The sequence below is a fragment of the Ips typographus genome, linkage group LG7 (assembly GCF_016097725.1).
Source record: "Ips typographus isolate SLU linkage group LG7, UJ_Ityp_2.0, whole genome shotgun sequence".
NCBI classification, from domain to species: Eukaryota; Metazoa; Arthropoda; class Insecta; order Coleoptera; family Curculionidae; genus Ips; species Ips typographus.
The window spans coordinates 240,903-262,335 of NC_138428.1; the positions used below are offsets into that span (position 1 = coordinate 240,903).

The 21,433-nt window shown below is 36.4% G+C and overlaps 2 protein-coding genes, 1 long non-coding RNA gene and 1 other non-coding gene across 9 annotated transcripts in view; 2 read left to right on the forward strand and 2 right to left on the reverse strand.

Annotated features, from left to right (window-relative positions):
* The window catches only part of LOC145732232 (protein bric-a-brac 1-like), a 123,183-nt gene extending 106,695 nt beyond the window's left edge, over nucleotides 1–16,488 (reverse strand). For 3 of the 6 annotated variants that reach the window (XM_081984349.1, XM_081984348.1, XM_081984347.1), the window contains exons 1-3: nucleotides 16,146–16,485; nucleotides 11,636–11,683; nucleotides 3,261–3,321 (exon numbers count right to left, since the gene is read on the reverse strand). The gene's annotated coding sequence lies outside the window, so the exon portion shown is untranslated. Of the gene's footprint in view, nucleotides 1–3,260; nucleotides 3,322–11,635; nucleotides 11,684–16,145 lie in introns of all 6 variants that reach the window. The other 3 variants (XM_081984350.1, XM_081984352.1, XM_081984351.1) reach the window with 3 other exon arrangements.
* On the reverse strand, nucleotides 371–442 carry TRNAE-UUC (transfer RNA glutamic acid (anticodon UUC)). The gene has a single exon. It is a non-coding gene; the product is annotated as a tRNA-Glu (tRNA).
* Nucleotides 4,312–5,295, forward strand: LOC145731761 (uncharacterized). Its single transcript, XR_014178869.1, has 2 exons — nucleotides 4,312–4,910; nucleotides 4,973–5,295. It is a non-coding gene; the product is annotated as an uncharacterized LOC145731761 (long non-coding RNA).
* A 404-nt stretch (nucleotides 16,489–16,892) lies between the features above and the next one.
* On the forward strand, nucleotides 16,893–21,251 carry Rnb (BTB/POZ domain-containing protein Rnb). The gene is made up of 11 exons (XM_081984341.1): nucleotides 16,893–17,239; nucleotides 17,301–17,560; nucleotides 18,314–18,506; nucleotides 18,564–18,747; nucleotides 18,800–18,945; nucleotides 19,005–19,241; nucleotides 19,299–19,473; nucleotides 19,528–19,668; nucleotides 19,717–19,921; nucleotides 19,978–20,229; nucleotides 20,316–21,251. The coding sequence occupies exons 1-11, from the start codon at nucleotides 16,979–16,981 to the stop codon at nucleotides 21,154–21,156; spliced, it is 2,895 nt and encodes a 964-aa protein (XP_081840467.1). The 5' UTR covers nucleotides 16,893–16,978; the 3' UTR covers nucleotides 21,157–21,251.
* The last annotated feature ends 182 nt before the right edge of the window (nucleotides 21,252–21,433 follow it).

A 21,433-nucleotide genomic window follows, 5' to 3' on the forward strand; every position in this document is an offset into this window, starting at 1 on the left:
CCTAACTTATCACTTTGACAGCACGTATTTTTGTTATTTACAGGTAGTTTAGTATACCACTTTAAAATCCAAAAAAACGTATAGTGAAACATTTCTACCGATTATTTTGAAAGACTAATTGATTTCAAAGGCCAGCATATTTTAATGAAGAATTATGTTCTCACAGCGTCAGAAACTAAGGGAGGAAAAATGAGTTAAAATTAATAAGCTGACTAGTTGCCTAGAAAATTGATACAGCAATAAATTCGCTCATACCATCATTAATATACCCGCTTAAAGACCGAAAAACAGTTTTTAAACGCCCAGTGTGTGGCGTGGAACAGAAAAAACTCAAAATGGCAAGAAATAAATTTAAAAAAATAAAAAAGTTTTCCGATACCGGGAATCGAACCCGAGCCTCCTGGGTGAAAGCCAGGTATCCTAGCCACTAGACCATATCGGAGATGATGTTACTCCCGCGTTTTCAGTTCACAAACAATCAGTTCCGAGAGTAACGTTTACTTGAAACATTTTCACACCAACTAGATACTTGAAACACTTATAATGATATAATTAAGAGAAACCAAAGCACTAAATTAGATATACAAATCCGGTAGCATTAAATCTTGTCGGTGGAACGGCCAAGTCAACAAAGAAGCAATCTCAAACGTTGATCGGGAAGTTTTCACACTTTACCGCCCATGTGTAGTATGAACTACAAACGGACCGTACGTAAATCCTTTCATTCTGCACCGCTGATAAGTGGCAGATCCGAAAAAAAGCCGTTTTATCGCTTTATTGCCCGACTAAATACCTTTTATGTGTTAATTTTTAAGTTTCCCATTTTGTTTTGGTCAGAAAGTGTGACCGCACACCGTTATTACGCGCCGGAAGGAATTTTACTTTCCCGACTTTTCTCCGAGTAATTTTCCCAGCTCCCGCACCGTCCATAAATACTGATTAGGGGCGCAAACCGTTATGGCGGATCGATCGCGACCTTATTGTTCAATAAATTGCACCGAATTACCCTTTTTATATGAATTAGAAAATATATTAGATTTCGGGCGGGGTTTAATTGACGCTCTCCGACGTCACGATTACAATGTTTACGAGGTAAATGCGCCCAGATCGATACCATCAGACTTTCTGATTAAATTCCTTCGTATTTCAAAGAATTTTTGATTGTTCAATAATCAATTTACCCGGTATTTGAACAAAAGTTTTTTTAATTTAAGTATGTTTAATGTTTGTTTAGTTGTGTGCAACATTGGCGTAAATCTCAGCACAGTGAGTTGAGTTGAGATTGGTAAAAAAAGCAGCAAGCTAAAAGCTGCTTTTGTCACCTGTTTTGGACTCCTTTCTGCTATACATTCTTTTTATTCTTTAGGGAAAAACAAATGATAGGGCAGCGACATCCCTGTTTTCCTTAGTTAAATCCCACTTATCGAACCAAGTCATTAATGGTGGGTTTTAGCAACAATTTAAAAGGCGCAAATCCTGAATAAACAAACAGACAAACCGGTGCGCGACCAAAAAGACGCTAATTCGCAATTCCGACGTTGTCCGGCTACGTTTTATCCGGTTTTGAGGGCGATTTATTCGGTTTCTTTGAGTTCGTTGAGTGAATTAAGTTGCGAGCGTACGTCCAGACAGAAATATGCAATTTCAGAGATTCGTCCAGTTTGATTGGTCAAATCCAATTTCCCGTCATATCTGACCAATCTTGGCTTTTTTATGATTAATTTAGTCTGTAGTTGATAAAATCAACTGTTCCGAAATACCTATTATCAAGTCAGGAAATATTAAACAAAAACTTTTCTGTTGTGTAATCCAGCACTAGCACAATTTTCTTAACAAGGTATTATGTTCAACTACCCAATAGTCAACGTTGACATAAACTTTTCTGACGTCACTCTCATTTAGTTTGAGTGTCGCTGTATGCGAAGGGACAAGGCAAATTCGAACATCACAAAACGGGGGCCGCGGCAAACTAATAATTTCGAATCGCTAATTAATTCAAAATATTCAGTCCGATATTCAAATCCAACCAGATATATTGGCGGTGCATGTATATAGCCGTTATGGCAACTTCTTTTTACCCGGCCCATGCTAATGCGTAATTTACCGAGGGTATTGATATACGGCTGTTTATTTTCCCGAACGGATGCAAAACAGAACGTATGTGTACCTCTTTATGTATGCAAAATTCATCCCCCGCCCCCTCCAAGTACCCGCCGCGCTCAACAATGCAACCCCTCAATTAGGATCTAAAAATCCAGCTTGGTGGGGGCTGAAATGATTTTTCATCGAGATAATACGGCAATTTGTACGACTTTTTTTCCGCGGCCATTCGTGTGAATAAGATATTAGCCGGTAGTGGTTTAAACGGGCCTTAAGGCCTGAATGTTCGATGTTATCTCTATCTACCTTAAATAGTTCTTATCGTCTTTATACGCTTTTTGATCAAATTTATGATTTATTCTGCATCTACACTTGAATTTCAAATTTCGTATTTATTAATAATTATTTGATTCCTAATCAAAAAAGAGAGAAAATTCAATCATCATCTAAAAAAATTTTACGATTAAAATACGCAACCGTTTTTCTTATGATAAGTTAAATTATCTTCTACTTTTACAAAACATTTAAACATTGAAAACCTCCCCACTGTACACATACATAATACAAACTGGACAGCATTATATTTTAATTGCCACCACTCGTTAATCATACTATTGATATGCTCTATCTAAATAGAGCCGAGCAAACACATTAGAGCCGGCCCTCATCAATAATTTCTTTTTCGGTCGGTTTAATGTGGTTTTCTAGAATAAAAATATCTAAAAACATTAAGAGTCTCGTCCTTATAAAGTTTAATAGTGCACTTCATCATTTTTATTAATGGCTTGACATATAAATTGGTATCGATCAACGCCACCCCACTATTTTCTTTGGGGATGTTTTCGTTAATTTAAAGAGTGTTTTTATTATACAGGGTGATATTTTAAGAAGGTGATTTTTAAGAGGCCAAATATCGAATAAAATTAGGTCCTAGGACAACAATGAAGACCGAATCGCTTAGAAGGGTGTAAAAGTGTCGAGGGCAAAAGGTCCGGTCAGTAATAGGGGTGGGGAAGCGGTTTTGTATTTATGGGGCTTGTTTGCGGACCAAAGGTCTTTGTTTGTACCGGCGCCTCGTTAATGTTACAGACGCACATTCCATTTATAATTATTACCAATCAGTCGATCAAGGTTTGATTGAAATTTGAGGTTAGACTTACCATGCATTCAACGGGGAGGTGCTGAACTTGGGGGAAAGGAGTAATCGTTTTGTGTCTTCTTCTGAAAAATAAAATCATTGGTTATATTAATGTAAAAATAAAACTTAGTGTTTCTTGTTATGTTTGCCACTTAGGTACTATTTGTTCCAATGAAGATAAAGAAAATTCCATCCACAAAGAAGAATATAAAGTATAGTAAATTCTTCAGAATTAACGATTGAACAGTCTAAAGAATTAAACTAAATTACTCAAAGAACTTTGAGGTGAAGACAAAGTAAATTGAGTGGACTGCAGAGCAGAGACGACAGAGCTTCTGCATGAAGCAACTGTTTAAGTTAATTGAACATTTTATTTACCAGATGGCGTTCTTTAAAGTTCAAAATCGTGGTGTGATTAAATGTGACAAAAAAGAGTAGGGGGAACAATAAAATCGTGTCCGGCAAAACTGTCCATCTCTCCGGCGCATTAATTCGAATTTATCTGCGATTGAACTTTTCGATGTCAATGATGGAATAACGCATCGATTCGATCCGAAAAAAAGCTTTCAGCGACAAATAAAAGATTTTCCGAGATGGCGGACATCAATTTTGAATATACGCGGGGACCCATACATCAAAAGCTACTCTGTCGCAATTATGCCGGCCTGAGCGTTTCAGACACATAAAACTCATAATCGAATATTAAAAAATGGCCCATCCGGCCCCGGTTGACGAATTCCCTAAATATATCGGGGCGAGATTAAAACAAAAAAAAAATAAAAAATGGACGACCGGCGCATATACAAAATGCACCCGCCGATCCGGAAACAACCTTTCAATTTTCATCTCCAGTTAATTGAAAACTAAAGCGCGATAATCTTTCGAAGGCTTTGATACGTCCTCGTGGGTCGATTCGTCACTTTTTTTTGACTGCACTATGCGATAGAAACTATACAAAGAAAAACGTCATATACAGAGTGTTCACATGAGAAACGTCTGGAAAATCAAAAGAGTAAAAATTGGATCGGCTCAAAACTGTCAAACAAAAATTGAAGTGTCTATTGTAGTTTAAGTTTATAGTTATACCAAAGAATAGGGATGTATATAGGACTAATAAGAAGAGACAGTAAGACAGAGTGAATAAAATTAGAGAGAGAAAGATTGAAGACTCCCGTTTAAAGGGACTCGACAACTCCCACCCCAGCATTCCAGCATCTCTATGAGCAGCAATGCCAATTCTCTCTTTATTTCGTGACTTCAATGTTCCTCTTAACAAATCCTTTGCAAATTACATATGTTAGATTATACTATATTTAAATAGAACTATATAAGTAGTTATCATTAGAAAAATTAAATAATATTACGGTATATCTAATCCTAAAATGCCTAAAACAACGACATGGCAATAAAACATCCATATGATTGATTGAATGATATTTGTGAGTTGGCAACATCGCGTAAATCTGGGTTTTTGTTTCTTAATTTGTTTATTTGTAGTAAAGAATAAAGTATGTAAAGAGACAAAGTAAGGTTAAATTTTCGGATTTTGTTTATAATGTAACAATATGCGATGCATATATAATAGCTGCAAGAACAACAATAAGAAATCTAGCTGTATTGGAGAAAAAACACAAAAAGTCAAATTTTTTCGATTGCCCAAAGATGAAACTAGGTAAGTGCATTATTACTTAGGCTACTAAAACTAAACAAAAGTAATATTTTTTATATTTACAGATGCACCCAATGGTTAGAAGCTTCAGGTCGTGGAGACCTTTTAAAACCAAATTTTGATTTCAGGCATAGTTATGAAACACTTAGAATTTGTAGTGATCATTTCGACAGTGATATGTATAACAATCCCTTTGAAAAAACAAAGTTGTTGTGCAGTGCTGTGCCTAAGACTTTCGTTTCATCCTCAGTCTCAACTAATTTATTTAGTAACCTGCAACATAGACTTGACCCAGAGCAGAATCAAGGAAGCAGTCTAAATCATATGGGTGTGTTGGAAGATATAATAACTTTTATTAGATGTAAAATAAAAAATAATTAATCGACAACGCTGTTTCACTGAATTAACTAACATGTTGACAACAGCGTTTGGGTCTCCGATTTAAAGAGCCAGGCGTTCAAGGTCATAGAAATGTTCGCCCAAAACATCAAAGAAATTATGCCGGCTGTCCGGTCTTATTACAGTATGTATAATATCTCTAGTCTTTGGTTATACAGCTTAATAAACTAGATTTTAATGAATAAAACCTTTATGACAACCACACTGTCAAATATTAAACAACCTCCTACCCATAGAGCTATTCCTCTATTTTCTACAAGTTTATATACAGGTGTGGTAAATCCAAAACCGACCATAGGAAAACCGTGTAACTGACAGAAAAACGTAGATAAATGCATGCGCGGGACAAAGACAGAAAACGAAAAAAATATCAAGTAGGCCATATTTTCAGCGCGCTGTTGCCAAAATCCAGCACCGTCGACAAAATTAATTTTGTCGTTTCCTATGGTCGATTTTGGATTTACCTGCCCCTACACCTGTAGAACAAATTTTCAGTGTTTTGTATAAGGGTATTTTTTGGACTTTCAAGCACTCGTTTATAGATCAGTGGAATTGGAGATTTGGTAATTTTTATGATCGAGTCAGCTAAAAATCACAAATGGTCCAAGTACTGGCAATTGTTCAGATAGCAAACCAAAACTATCACAGATTGTCTTAATTCTGAATGTCACTACTTTGATTTGACTGCCGCAACTGTTCAAAAAGTGGCACAATTGTCTTTCAATTCAAATACCAATAGTGTGACTGTGAAGATTGTTAAGGATTTCTGTATATTGTTAAAACTTAACAGTTGCCAGATTTACACATTGTCGGGATGTTGAACAAAAAAACGGAGACAAATGACAAGTAGGATAAACTAGCAATCTTCATTTTGAGAAATGTAGGTGTTAAAAAAATTGTAATTGCACATTTTTCGTACCTTTTTTGTTTTAATTTAGTCTCCCTTTAGCATAAATATTATTAAATTACGAAAACAGGTTTTTTGACAAAATCGGAAAACAGAGACGACAACCTTGCACTTTTGGCAATAGAATCACCACGAGTTATGACGTGCCACTAGAGTTATAATAATCGGACAGTATGTGTATTATTAATCTTTTGAATTGCGTAAGCATCTCCTGTCTAACAATCCTATTACTAGTAACGGTTGTTTCACATATTTATTAGTGTGAACGCGACTTAACAGACGGTAGCCCAGTCGACTTTGAAACTAATATCGATTTGTGTAAGTTATGCGGAAAACAATGGTCGACCAGTGGGGTCCGGACAGGACAATGGAGACGAGTTACACTTAGGAAATATAAATACATCAATTTCGTGAACGGAAATAATGTATTCCAATGAAAATTCAATTGTCGTGAGCGCGCTCGATATGACCGCGAGGGATTGTTTTTTAATTTATGAAACCGTTTCTTGGGGGGTCTTTTGTCCGCCGGGACGTCCAGACCTGAATTCCACCCGCTTTTCAGTTATTGCGCGCTCGCTTTGAAAATATGGAAAAACCGGGGGGGAAAACTAAAACCAAAAAAAAAAGTCCCTCTCGTTCCGTTTGTATGTTGCATTCGGACGAATTTTAAAATAAATTAGTTATCGAATGCGCTAAAAAACGGGGGCAAAACAGGAACGGGTCTTTTTTCCTCATTTTTTTTTTTTGGTAATAATGCGATTTGCAGAGGTTCGTTTCGTCGAGCTTAAAAAATTCAATTGGATCTACCAAATTGCGAAAAGAGAGAGCAAACTTCAAACGCGTCGGTCTACGTACGTAGGTACATGCATATGTATGTGTTTTGCAACGGTTTAGATTCTCTTTTACGATTTTAAACTCGTCCGTTTAATAACACGGTCATAAATCTTTATTTTTTTTGCTAAAGATTTTTTGTTACTGCCGTTTAAATTTTTGCTTTTCGATAATTGCGAATAATTAAAACCTTTTTTTGGGATTGGAGCTGCGGCTCTCCCCATATCTCGTAATTATTACATATAAATCTGCTAACATGGTCCGGTCGGTACCTAATTATATATTATAAAACTTCTGTGCTAGGGAGTCGTAATTATTTAATTGTGTTTTAATTTAGCCTTCTCGTTCGAAACTGGATCTATACCAAGGCTAGCAGGACCATTAAATCAATCCTGGTTTAAAAAGAAAAATTGATTTCAATGCCTCCGCCAGTTTTAGTCTAAAAAATTTTACCACTGTACCGTGGATTTTTGTACTGTCAGATTTTAGCTGTTTTTTTTAGAACATGCTAATTTGAACCTGACATTTGGTTATTTTAACCTTCAAAAAGACAGTTGTTTAGTCGTATTTTGACAATTTTAGTCTTGTATTATGACATTTTTACCTTAAAAAATATCGTTGTTGTTAAATCTTCTAATGTTCAAACAACACTAATAAAACTTTATAAAATTTTAGGAATACTTGGGGTACATATAGGTGTGGTAAATCCAAAACCGACCATAGGAAAACCGCGTAACGGACAGAGAAACGTAGGACATTATTGCATGCGCGGGACTAAGACAGAAAACAAAAAAAATATCAAGTAGGCCATATTTTCAGCGCGCTGTTGCCAAACGCCAAGTATCACCAATACCGTGGACAAAATTAATTTTGTCGACGGTATTGGCGTTTGGCAACAGCGCGCTGAAAATATGGCCTACTTGATATTTTTTTTGTTTTCTGTCTTAGTCCCGCGCATGCAATAATGTACGTTTCTCTGTCCGTCACGCGGTTTTCCTATGGTCGGTTTTGGATTTACCACACCTGTATACATAAGATAATTTTATTCTTAATGGTAAAAATCTTGTGAAAACAAAAAGAGCTTGCAATAGAGCAATACAACCTAAGTAACCAAACCTACTTTATTATCGGGTCAAGCAGGCCGGAATCCTTCGCAAGGGCAAATGACGACCCACTCTAATTTTGTGTATGATGTGAGATCGGCACAAAACCCTCGTTTTAAAATTATTGATCCCGCGATTTTCCCCTTTATTTACATTCGCTACCCCCGATTTATTGTCGGGGGCACAAAAAAAATACAATATACGCGTGTATAATATGTGCTCCCTCCCCGACTTTGTTTTAAGGATTAGAAACGCCGCGAATTGGGTGACGCGTTTCGTTCTGTTTGTTTTCCGGCCGTTTACCGCACCAAAACACCTGAAACGCTGATCTGTCACCCTTTTACTAACCCTATAAAGTAGGTCTAGTGTTGTAACGTCATCTTACGGTCCTAATTTTTGTTAGAATAATGCATCCAAAATAGTCTTGTCAGTCTGCTTTGAGTTTGCAAATAATCCAAACCCTCACCTGAGTAATCGAGACAATCAGAGAAAACACAGTTAGAACTAGAGTGTTTATTTGACTTCGCTAAAGACACTTACAGACCTATGTACAATCTATAGACTTAAAAAACTTTCAAAACAGGAAGAACAACTAGTACTAAAAATAAAAGTTGTTTAAAATATTACAAAACCCCAAAATGCCTTTAAAATCATTCAAAACACATCTGGAGTGAAGACCAAAATGTTAAAAAGCTTATGAAAATTACAACTTGTTGACATAAATACACGAATCCAAGTTATTGCCATCTCTCTGAAGATGACATCTTTAGACATTGAATCTTTGGTAAAGATGATCTTGGGCAACTATCAAAAAATGCTTTTATAGTCTCAAAACTGACATTAAAAGAAGAATGTGCAGTTTTCTTCAACTGAAGTGGGAACCACGTATTTTTTTAATTTTTTATATAAAAAAAGTGAATCAGTAAAAAGGTTTTTCTGGTAGTGAAGGAGAAGTGAATAACTTTTCTAAAGTCTGTATATTGAAAAATGAAATATAATAATACCGTAATATGGGCAACTTAACTGAGTAAGTGCAACTTTCAACCATCAAAAAAGGGAGAAAAATTTGTTATTTCAAAAGTATTATCAATCTGGTGAAGGTTTCTTGCAACTCTAAACCATTATCTTCCATAGCTCATAATCTGGTTAATAATTGAATCTTTCTTTAGGGCTTCGATGGTAGATTAAGGGTAAGTGAAGTTAGGCGCCTGGTAATGGGCAACAATCGTACCATCTAAGAGCCAAACCAGTGATTAGTACCCAAGTCTTACAAGTGCCACGCAATTGGTTAAACGTTTTGCCAATTATTTATGGTCGAAGACTCCTATTGGTAGAGATCGAGTCATGCAACGATTTGCCCATTGGTACTGGCACGATTGACCCGCAGTCAGAGAATACTCATGCAAATGACACCGGTTTCGAACCAAAAAAATACATAAATAAAGAATTTCTGCGATTATTCTGAAAGAAGAAGAATAATGGCTGACGGTGTCTCGGGGCTATACGTTCCCGTCCCGATCGGACTTTTAATTTAAATAATGACACACATAAACGGAAAAAGAAGAAGAATAGACAAAGGACGATCGAGTCTCGTCCGATGGTCAATTGTTCATTTTAATTGACCCGGAGCCGTTTGCGTATTTACATTGGAATTGGTGCTCGAAATTATTGCTTCCTTTAAGGATTTCGCTTCTGCATTCGGAAAAGGAAAAATTATGATGGAAAGGTGCGTGGTTATCTTTGCCCGATGCAATAAAACAACAATACGATGAAATTCTCGTGTGATTCTCCGTAATCGGTTTTAGTAGTCACGATATTTAATATCATTCGAGCTTTCGGGGTGGAGCCTTGCAACCTTATATTATCATCACGAAACACCAAAACCCGCACAATATTGGAGAATTTTAAAATTAGTTAAAAACCACCATCATCTGCAGAAAAAAGCATTTATCTCTCTTGTCAGTTGTCACCCCTTCTGGATAATTTTGGAAAACTGCAATTTGTTAAAAGACCAGTCTACTCGAGTGAAGATAATAATGAATCTCAGAATCCAGGAAATGGATAATAATATATACAGGTGTGGTAAATCCAAAACCGACCATAGGAAAACCGTGTAACTGACAGAGAAACGTAGATAATTGCATGCGCGGGACAAAGACAGAAAACGAAAAAAATATCAAGTAGGCCATATTTTCAGCGCGCTGTTGCCAAAATCCAGCACCGTCCGACAAAATTAATTTTGTCGACGGTGGCCTACTTGATATTTTTTTCGTTTTCTGTCTTTGTCCCGCGCATGCAATTATCTACGTTTCTCTGTCAGTTACACGGTTTTCCTCCTATGGTCGGTTTTGGATTTACCACACCTGTATACTTAATAAGTACAAAATCAAGTTAAATGAGGAAAGAACTATTTACTACAACCGGAAGAGTCCGAGAGGAAAACTCTGGCATTATCCACTTAAATTATGAAACATACATAAAAAAAACAAATACACTAAAAGATTACACTTTCAATTTAAAACAAACGAGTGTGAAAATAGGGAAAAAAAGGGCTTGGCGTGAAATATATAGAATATAATAACCCTATCGAGCCGGGCGCCATTAATCAAAGCGTACGTATAAGTGCATTGAACGGGACCGAGTGAGGCCCATCTGTCAGGGACTTTATATGCAATATCGGACTTAACAATGAATCAATTCCACAGGAGATCGCGACAGGAACACTCTACATTTTATTACAATATAATTAATTTCGAGCCGCCGCTCTCAAAACGATGACAGCGCCATCACCGTGTTTGTCGATACGAGCGCCCCCATTATAATTGCCACAACTATGATTATTGTACTACACACTGAATTCTGTTTAAAAGTGTTCAATGGTTTGTTTTTTTGGTGTGAAAGTGTATAGTATTAGTTGGTGATTAGTCAAAAAAAGCAGCTTTCAACTTGCTGCTTTTTCTTAACAAATCACAAACTACTTGTGTTAAATCTACATTTGCACAAATATCAGTACAGAGGTTAGTTTGTGATTTACACAAATAGTGTACATCTAGATTTACCGCTAAATCTACACACCCTCTGTCGATCGTAAAAAAATCATCGAAATCAAATTAGGGACACTCGGGGGCGCGTTTTGCGGGTGGCCTCAAGATGCGTTTTCGTTAGATTTAAAAAAGGGGAAACTCCACCCCCCAAGGTGATCTGTACGCGCAGCTGGAGACCCCAAATAGTGGAAATTATTATTGTAACTCAATAACCGCAGTGATTACTTTGATGGTGGGGGCGGAGAGGCCTTGATGTATGAATTTCGTTGCTTAAAACGGCGTGAAAACGTCAAAATGGAGTTTTGCACTGGTGCACTGTATGTTATTTGCAGTTGTAAATCTAGTATCTAAATAATCGGTTGTCCGGATTTTTTTGACGGAGTTATTATTAGGTTAATGTAGCTTTTCGGTTACGGTCAGTTAAATAGGTAAAAAAGTACTTACCCTAGGTTGGTATTATAGATGGCACTCGACCTAGACAGGCTGGAGATTCTGTAACAAAAAATAAATAAAGTGATACAATTCCCTTGAAGGAAAAGCGATCAATCCGGCAATTTTACTAAATTGTCACTTTGCCTCCCATTTCCTGTATAGATTTTGATCAAATATTTTGGGGGCGTCGGACTCGTTAAAAGCCCTTCGCTTTCCTCTACAACCCTAAAGAGAAGGGGGACAATTTTAGCCTAGTTACAATGAAGGGAAATAAGACAGACTGATGTAGTACAAATTATCTCTTATTTATACCAGTTAAAAAGTGTTAAATCATGAATCACATAACGCAAAATGTAAGGTGAAAAAATTGAATGTATAAAACCTAATTGTACAAATCTATAACAACTTTTGAGAGGTATCAGAAAGAAGTATTTAGAGACCTCTGACACTTCCAAAACGAATAAACGTTTCTATCAATTAAAAAAATTTTGGAATGGTTAGGTACACCTCCTGTAGAAGCATCTAGAAGCTTTCTGGACCTCTACAATGTTTCTTAAAGCCTTAAGTAATGTATAATAGCACTTGGAAAGTTTAGAACGCTTGTAGAGGGCTCTGACAATTTCTAGGACACTTTCAATAAAATTTAGACACTTTTGGAATTTCTACAATGTTTCTAGAGGATTTTGGCAATGTATAACAGTTCTGGGAAAGTATAGGACACTTGTAGAGGCCTCTGACAATTTCTGGGAGACTTTCAGTAGTATTTAAAAGCTCTTAGTACATCTGCAATGTTTCTAAAGACATCTGGCAATGTATATCAATTCTTGAAAAGTTAGGACACTTGTAGAGGCCTCTGACAATTTCTGGGATACTTTCAATAGTATATTTAGAGGCTTTTGTCACTTCTACAACGTTTCTACCACTGTGAGAAACTTAAAGAAATCATGTTTCTGCAGGACACAAAATTAAGCTGAGAGTCGAGTTTTCCAGTTGAAGAAAGGAAATTAGCCTTACTTATTAGTATCATACTGAAATTTTGATTAAAAGTTTACAGAAATTTCAAAATTACAGTTCTAGTGGCATGACCGATGTGACGTCATCTGACAGTTGGTTTCTGATGGAATGGACACGTGACCAACTGACATGCCATTTACAAAGTTATGGTTCATCTTTTACAGCATTAATTTGCAATAGTAGTCTCTTCTTATCATGGTATTATTTTGAAATTTCCATACCTGCTACTGTATACAAATTCTTCAGGAAAAATACCTAAACACGCCATTTCGCACCGATTTTCGGTGGAAATAAGGGCGGCCTGGAGGCATTAGGAAATGGCGTCCCACAGGTTGTGGCCCCCCTTCGTCTTAGCTGATTGAATCATCGACGACAAATTGATATTCCCAGATTCGATGATGGAAAACATCGGGAGACTGTCTCCCCTGTCTTTCCGGTGCCTCGTCCGCAAATAAGAGTCGAGCCAGGGCCATTTTGGCGCCCTTAACACAAAAATATGCTCGTCTGGCGAAACTTCACTAAAGTGAACGAAAGCAAACAAGCAAACGAAAGTTGTGTGTTTGCGCGACTCCTGGGAGTTCGCGAACTAATTTAATGAGACGACTGCCTGGAAATTAAATTATTATTTTCCGGCTAGATTAAGTTCATTTACTTTTCCAAATTAATATAAATCTAAACAAGGCGATATTTACAGTTAACGCGACGCGACATTGCCGAAATTTAATCGAATCCGACCTGTGAGTTGCCGAACCAACTTTCCGGGGCAACTTCTAATTGAGTTCGTTAACTGCAACGATGACAAGTCTTCGCAAAGTTTTACTTGTCGGAGTTGTCGAAAATCGCTTGTATTTTTTACATTTTTGAGAATAATTGGCAATGTATGATCAGTGCAAGAAGTTATACTAAAAGAACCAAAACTTGTTTTTCACCAAACTGAAAGCAAAAAAAATTAAAAAGAGAGAAGAAAAGACGCGAAAATTAGTGACTATAATTTGAAATAACCTCCTGTATTTCTTCAAGAATACATTACACCCTGTATATAAGCATTCTTTCATTTCGATTCAAATTAAGCTATATGGACCAGTTTCGTAGTTTACATGTTTAAATAGGTTCAAAACTTTTGGTTTGTACACAAAAATATCTTGTTTTTACACGTACAAACTTAGTTTAGGCTGTTTGTACACTTATAACTCCAGCTTAATAGCAAAAGCTTCATTGATACTCAAAAATGAACAGTAAAACTTTGAAACAAAGATATACGCACGCCACTGTATCTGAACATTTCCAGTACTTTTCAAAAAAAATCTAAAACGTTATAATGATTACTCGTTACATATAAAAGGTAATTTTAGGAAGCGCTGGTGCAATTTGCAAATCCGGGTTATTTGACGGATTCAAACGAGAAATTAAAGGTTTGGTCCCGAGCTTCCTCCTGCAATCTTCTCGGAGCATATTCTAATAATCATCTAAGAAGAAACAGTAGGCAGGCAACAATAATCATGTAACTTCAGGTCCGAGGATGATGTATACGCTCAGATCGTTGTGCTTTAAGTAGACTTAGCATAATTTGTCCTATTTTAGGTATAAGTCTAATAATAAGTCAGTGGTGTACTGGCTTGGATTTCTGGTCTTGGTCTCATCAAGCAACAATTTTACCCTAATTTGCTTAGAATGAAAAACATGATATGACATATATTTTTTATTCAAGAAGATCAGGGTACAATAAAAATTCTATTTCTCTTCATACCACAAAAAAAAAGAAAAAAACTAAAACCGACTTGGGGAACTTTGTTTAATTTTTAATACGCCATTATTTGCCCCCGCGATTCGGTTCCACGTCTATTTGTTTTTAAGTCCGCAATCGCTAAAACCCCCCACATACATATACAATTGTTAATCTTGGCTCTCCACTTTTATTAAATATTCCCATTGAGCTGGAAGATTGCGCGCTCGAATTAAATGCCCTTTCTGGGTTTTATACGGTTTTGCAAATCGAGAAGATGCGACCTCGTTTTTGTTCTACTTAGATTTAAAATGTTCATGTCATGTACAATATAACCTACAAAAATCGATAGAGGGTATTTTTTATTAGCTTTCCCTATTATTTTTGACAATGTGTTATATCTCGGAAACTTAAAGAGTTAGAGAGACTAGCTTTTGCTCTAGAATTAACAGAAATAACGACGTTACTGCCATTTAAAAATTGTAAAAATGCGAGATGTTTTGAGACACACTATATGATGCAATCAATAGAGATTATTAGGCAAAAAACAGTTGAAAATCGATACAGAACATATTAGTCAAAGAGATCTAGAATTTATGGTAGAATCGGAAATTGGAATAAAAAATATTGCATCATATTAAAAAAAAGTAAGTTTAGTTGGCCACGTACTTTTCTGAGACACTCTGTATCATTAAAATTTCTTTACAAATATAGAAGTCTTCTAAAACAAGAAATGAAAATTGTAATGAGGTCTAAATCTAATTAATCATCTGTATAAGAAGTAGACGAAATATTTTTTTACTGAAATTGTCAATATAAACTAAAAGAGACATAACCCTAAAAGGCTGTTATGTATCTTGATAGAGATGGAGTATAATAAATAGTAAAGACCACAATATAACAAACAAACCAAAACCATAACAACTTACCTGTTTAGCATGCTTCTGTTGAAACAAAATTAAAATCAGTGTTCTTAACAGTACATTATGGCAACAAAGTGATAACGCTACATATACATTAGTTTCCTTCACCATGTTGTCAGGAGAAACCGATTTAGTCTTGAAGATGAAAAATATGTTAATTAAGCCTATTCTTGGGTACTTTGATTTTTTTTCTTAACTCATTATCTGAATCAATACTTTTTTCTTCACTACATAACAAAGTTTAATGAATTGATGGAAAAACTATAGTTCAAGTGAATGGGTCTATATCTCACAAATAAAAAAATTGATTTTTAACTATAATTGAAACAGAAAGTAAAATAAGACAGGTTTGCAATAGCAAAAACATACTGTTTCAAATATTATGTGTTCAAAAAGTACTGGCCAGCCAACTCATACTGGCCAGCTTTTTTAAACAATATCATTTAAAACAATACACCAATTTATTTTATTATTATCATTTTTTTAACTGTCAGTTTAACAAATAAGTTCTACTCAAGTGGACACCTTGAAATAGGATAAGTGTTAAATCAAAGATTTACAAATGCGAGAGTACTGCCCTAACATCAAGCAAGGGCCTAAACCCCTAAAGTCCACCAGACGGTGACGTCACACACCCTAACCTCAAAATAACCAAACACAATATTATCAAACCGTAAAGCCGTAAAGGGCTTGCAAAACAACATTTTATTCCCGTTTAGATGTACGAGCCTTTCAAAAAGCAAATTCACTAGTAAATCATTGAGACAAATCGACAATTAATGGAAAACGATGGGCGTCTTAAGGCGTCTGTCACTCTCACCGTGACCTCGACGAACAAACACAAAGCAAAATCAACACTTACCCGGTCAAATAACTTGCCAAAACTCGTCTGAACCACCCTGAAACACACCAGAAAAACTTTAGCAACACTAAATTGACTCGAAACTAAACAAAAAATAAGAAAAACAAATTTTGGTACGGTGGTGTTGTCGACTCCTACAGGTGGTTCTGCTTGGCCTGTATAAAAGCGTCTCGGCGCGGCGAACGTCGAAAATAACGGCGCTTGCGTCGCGATGCCGGTCACTCGGGCGGCCCTGTTTGATAGACGCCCACTCGGAACTGTCCAAATTGGACGGTTTTCTGTCATGATTTTCGTTAATTTTGGGCGGCTCTGGGCTGTTGGTGGAACGATAACAATAGACCACGTGTTGGGACGTCGGCCCGTTTGTTTTGTAAACAAAAGTTTAAATGAAAAAAGACCCGCCGGCGCCAATCGGTACCAAAACAGTACCGATACTAATAATGCGCACAATCGCCGATAGATGGCTACCATATATTACAGATATCTGCACTGCCTCAGTAATATACTTTCAGCTGCTCTGTATTCTATTTTATTTAAGAGAAATAGAATAGAAACAATTTTTAAAGGTATTATTTGCTAACAGCAAAATAAATGCCGACTCTGGCACTTGGCAGTCCACCGAACCACATATTTTATTTCATACAGCTGTCAATTGCCTAATTTTTTGACTTTTTCTAGCACATAGAGGTGCAACAAAGACCAGAACAACACTTGATGTCACTGACAGTAAAAATGACATTTGACAACAATCATGTGTGTTTTTTATCAACAACAGAAAGTAAACATTGGATATGAACATTTTTTAGTAAAATTTCTTTTTAGATATAAAAACCATGTCGAATTCCAGTTTAGAGGGTGCAATCGCGGTGGTGCAACAACAACGCGTATCCAGGGGCATCCTCAAAGCGCTGATCACCATAAGGAGCGCAGTGGAGTGGCCTAAACACAAGCAGAACATAAGCAGACTCAGGGAGAGTGGCTGTCTCAAGCAAATTACGGCTATTTTAAGCAACGCTCCTCAAAGACAATGCATTGATTTAGCCCTGAGCATATTGGGAAACTGTTTGATGGACCGCCCCTGCACTGTTGAGGTGGTAAGTTGCTTTTTTCACCCTCTCTAACCATCAAGTTATTGTTGCCACCTCATGGTTACAGATAACTCAACACAATATACTGTCAGTGCTAAACCAGTTACTGAAGAAACACCCTAAAGAAGACAGCATAAATGGTAGGACATTCCGGGTGATAGGAAACATATGCCAACATAGAGAACAATGGGCCACAATAGTTATTGACAAGAAACCTTTTATTATCACACATTTAGTTGATGTGGTTACTAAAGCTTCTAGGGATGAATTGCCAGAAGGAGAAAAAATATCTGAAGCAACTATTACAACAGCTTTGAGAGCTTTAAGGTAATTACAACAGGTTTTTAAAGGGTGTCCCAGTTATAGTCTATTAAAAGGTTTCTTTATGATATTTGTGGATTATACAAACATATAAAATACTACTGAAAACTATAAAGAAACCATATAGTAATGCAATTTACAAGTTCTTCTTATGTTTAATGTCAAAACTTTGATTGTTGCAGTGTTTTTAAATTATATTACCACTTCTTTGAGCCATTAACTGAATAATGTAGCCAGAAAACACTAAAAACAAAATTTTAGTTAATTTACAGGTTTATATGATTGTAACAATAATTTAACACCATTTTCATTTTTTGACACTTTGAAATGAAGGTTTACTGGTATTTTAGGCTCTGCCTGTTTTTGAGATAGTGCAAGTCCTTCTTGACAAAAAAATAGGTATTTGCTGAGTTTTTGAGACCTCACCTAATATATGCAATTTGAAATCTTAAACCATTTAAAAATCCTCCTTAAAAAGTTATTTAATGACATGCATTAACAGGCTCTAGGACAGCTTAAGTTAAGTTTTGTTTTGACTGTGACATTTTGCACCTGAACTGTCACATTCAAATCTCAACTTAGCATAGGACAGTCTCACAAGAAACATCTGTTATTAAATCTTGTATGCACTACTTTATTAAATTATAAATTATTGAATTATTAGGGAATAGGGTAAATTAGTTAATAAAATGAGTTAACCAATATCCTTCCTTTGAGTTGTAAGTTCTAGTGTTACTACATTATACCATTCCATTTTAGGGAGTTACAGAACTCCCAGACAGTATTAACTTTAGTGAAGCAATTTGGTGTTTTAAAAGCTATAGGGGCGCTATTTATCAAATACAGTGAACAGTGGCTGAACAAGGATAAGTCCAAGGAAAAAATGCTTTTAGACATTATCAGGGTAATTTACGAGTATTCGCGATTCAAGCAATACCACTCGATTTTAGAGGTGAGTTTATTAAATTTTTGTTTTTCTTTGTTCCGGATTATCAGGAGTTTTTATTAGATGAGGAACACCGAAAGAGGAGATTCCCTGATACATTTAAGTAGCGTGTTAATTTTGGCTCCTAGAAAAATTGTTAAAATTGTAATGAACTTAATTAAGAGTTCACAATTGCAGTCAGAGTTGCCTATACCAGAAATTTGCTCCAAGTTTGTAGAAATGTTGGAAAAACACTCCATAATTAAAGGTACTTTCTTGCAATTTATTAAAAAACTCCCTGAAATTAACTGTTCAAATAGAGCTTGACGGACACTACACTGAATATCTGCAATGTCTCTGTTACCTGTTGGATCATCCAGCCAATAGGAACGAAGAAAGATGCGGAAAGGCCGCCATACTACTAATTAAAGTTCTCAAAGAGTTCCAGGAAGTCTCTAACAACACTGTAAAGACAATTTAGTCCTAAATTCATAACTCAATTACTCATAAACCACAAATTTGCAGATTAACTGCTGCAGTTTGTTGATAAACACTCTAAACAAATTTAAGTATGATGATCGGCTGATGGTTAGTCAATTGCATCACGGTATTATCCCGGTTCTGGTGGATAAATTGAGTTGGCTTGTTGGATCTCCTAGTGTGTTTAGCTGGAAGCACGCGAATGAGAGAAAGCGGAAGTATTGGTTTGATGATGCGACACTTATAAGGAAACCGCCTTCAACCCCTTCAATTAAAAAGGATGTAAGTTTTCTTAATTTTGATATTTTTTGATTTTGTCTTAAATGAACTGTTAATTAGACATCGAAGGAGTGTGCAAACAGCCCCAGTTCAAGCGACGACGAACTGGACATTTTCACCAAATACAGGGCGTGTCCGCGAAGTCCTAGTCCTTGTTCCAGTTCTGACGGGGAAAGTGTGAATGCCTTATCCTGGAGTGAGCCGGCTTCAAGTCCTAAACAATCAATTGTTCATGGTAAGTAAGATAACTTGCCTGTAAAACTATAAAATAAACCGTTTAACTCTTTAGAATCAGATTCGGACGACTATTCTCCTATATGTAGCGAGGCTGAGGAGGACTTGACTATGTTGGATCTTCCAATCAAATCAGTTGAACAATCTCCAAACTTGCCAGACTTGGAGGAAAATCAAGATCTCATGGATGAAGAAGGTAGTGAAAAAACGATCGTTTTAGCAACTATTCAATATTAATTCACAGAAGATGCACCTCCGGTCACTAAAACCGTCCTCCCTAAATCGTTGAAGCAGGCTTTGGGTCACGAAATTGTCAAATTACTGAAATCCTACCTGAAAGTGTGCCCTCTGAATGCTCATTTTGCCAATGTGGATCTGTTGATCCAGCTTACCAAATGGTCCATCACCGAGCAATTTGCAGTCAAAAACGTTATCTGTGATATTATTAAGTTAGTACATACAGAAAACTCATTTAGTATGTTTGAATTCATAATTAACTTTACAGGCAACACGATCATCTGATCCCTTTAATGAAAACTAGCTACATCGAAACATTGAATGAAATGCGAACGATACCGGGTAATCACGATTCTTGTTCGCGTTGTTTGTTGCATGCCCATTTCACTTTTACGATTTTGAGAGAATTGACTACCACCGCCGAATCAGGCGTGGGGAGAGGCGAGATCGCCCACCAATTGATGCGTGGTGATTTGGACACCAAAGAGAAACTTGTGATGGTAATACCGTATATTGTAAGGTAAGTTTAAACTTTTTAAACAACTTAAAAATTGTCCAAAATAAAAAAAATTTAAAACGTTCACAATAACATTATATTATTTACAGTAATCGTACAGTTTTGGGTAAGTTAATGTTAAACTGCGGCGGCTTGGATGTACTAATGAAGCTGCTGCAAAAAAATGACGACTTAGACATCCGGCGTAGCTTAAAAGTTCTGGTACAAATGGCTTCCAACTGTCTCCTGATCGACAACCCCACCAAATCCTCCAAAACGAGCAGACACAAATTAACGGTGGACAAATACCAAATGTCTGACACTTGCCAAACTGTAGTGGCTTTCGAATTGGATGATGGGACAATCATTAAAGCAGACCGCGACTTTTTAGTCGAACAATCCGAGTTTTTTGCCGGTTTACTCGATGGGCACTTCAAAGAAAGCGGACAGAACTTAATCACCTTGTCCAACGTGGATCCTAAAACATTCCGCTGTCTCCTCCATCTTTTACACACCAAATACTCCAACACTTCTTTACAAGATGTGGATTTGGACTTGGACACTTTACTGGACATGATAGTGCTGTGCGACCGTTATTTATTAACAGATTTGTGCGTGTCCCTGACTGATTCCGTACAACAGTTTCGGATTGCCACAGAAACAGTACCGGTGATTTATAATTGGAGCGTGGAATCCGGGACGAACTTGTTGCGGGTCGAAAGTGTCGCTTTCGCCTTGGTCGCAACCGTGGGTGAACACGAAAGATTCGAAATGTTTCAGAAATTGTTCGATTTAGGCTATAGAGAACAATTGGTGGAGGATATTGAAAAGTTACTGAGACGGTATTTGAGCTTAAGTGACTTTAATGACAGAGTGAGGAATGCTAATCACAAAGCTAGGCGGTCGATGGAAATGCGACGATTGTTACTAAAACAAAATGTTGTACCTTAATTGTTTTTGTTATAGGTTTGTTTATTAAATGACCATTATGATCTTTACTTAGACTGTATTCATGCTCATTGAATGAAATATACTCTTACTTTTTGGTTATAGAAATATTATTTAAAGACAAACATTAATTTTGTTAACTTGCATAATTTAATACAAATCAGTAATAATCATCCAAATAGGAGCGGTTACTTAATCGTGGGTAGTGCCTTCTTTGGTAAGTCCGGCGCAACTCTAATTGGGTCTCCCTTTTCGGCAAAATAGGCGGAGCAAACACGAT

Excerpts from the sequence above, each read along its gene's own strand:
- Rnb (XM_081984341.1), top strand. The coding sequence starts at position 16,979 with ATGTCGAATTCCAGTTTAGAGGGTGCAATCGCGGTGGTGCAACAACAA. Across the intron at positions 19,242-19,298 it reads CCCCTTCAATTAAAAAGGAT|ACATCGAAGGAGTGTGCAAA; the intron begins GTAAGTTTTCTT and ends ACTGTTAATTAG. Across the intron at positions 19,922-19,977 it reads GTTATCTGTGATATTATTAA|GCAACACGATCATCTGATCC; the intron begins GTTAGTACATAC and ends TTAACTTTACAG.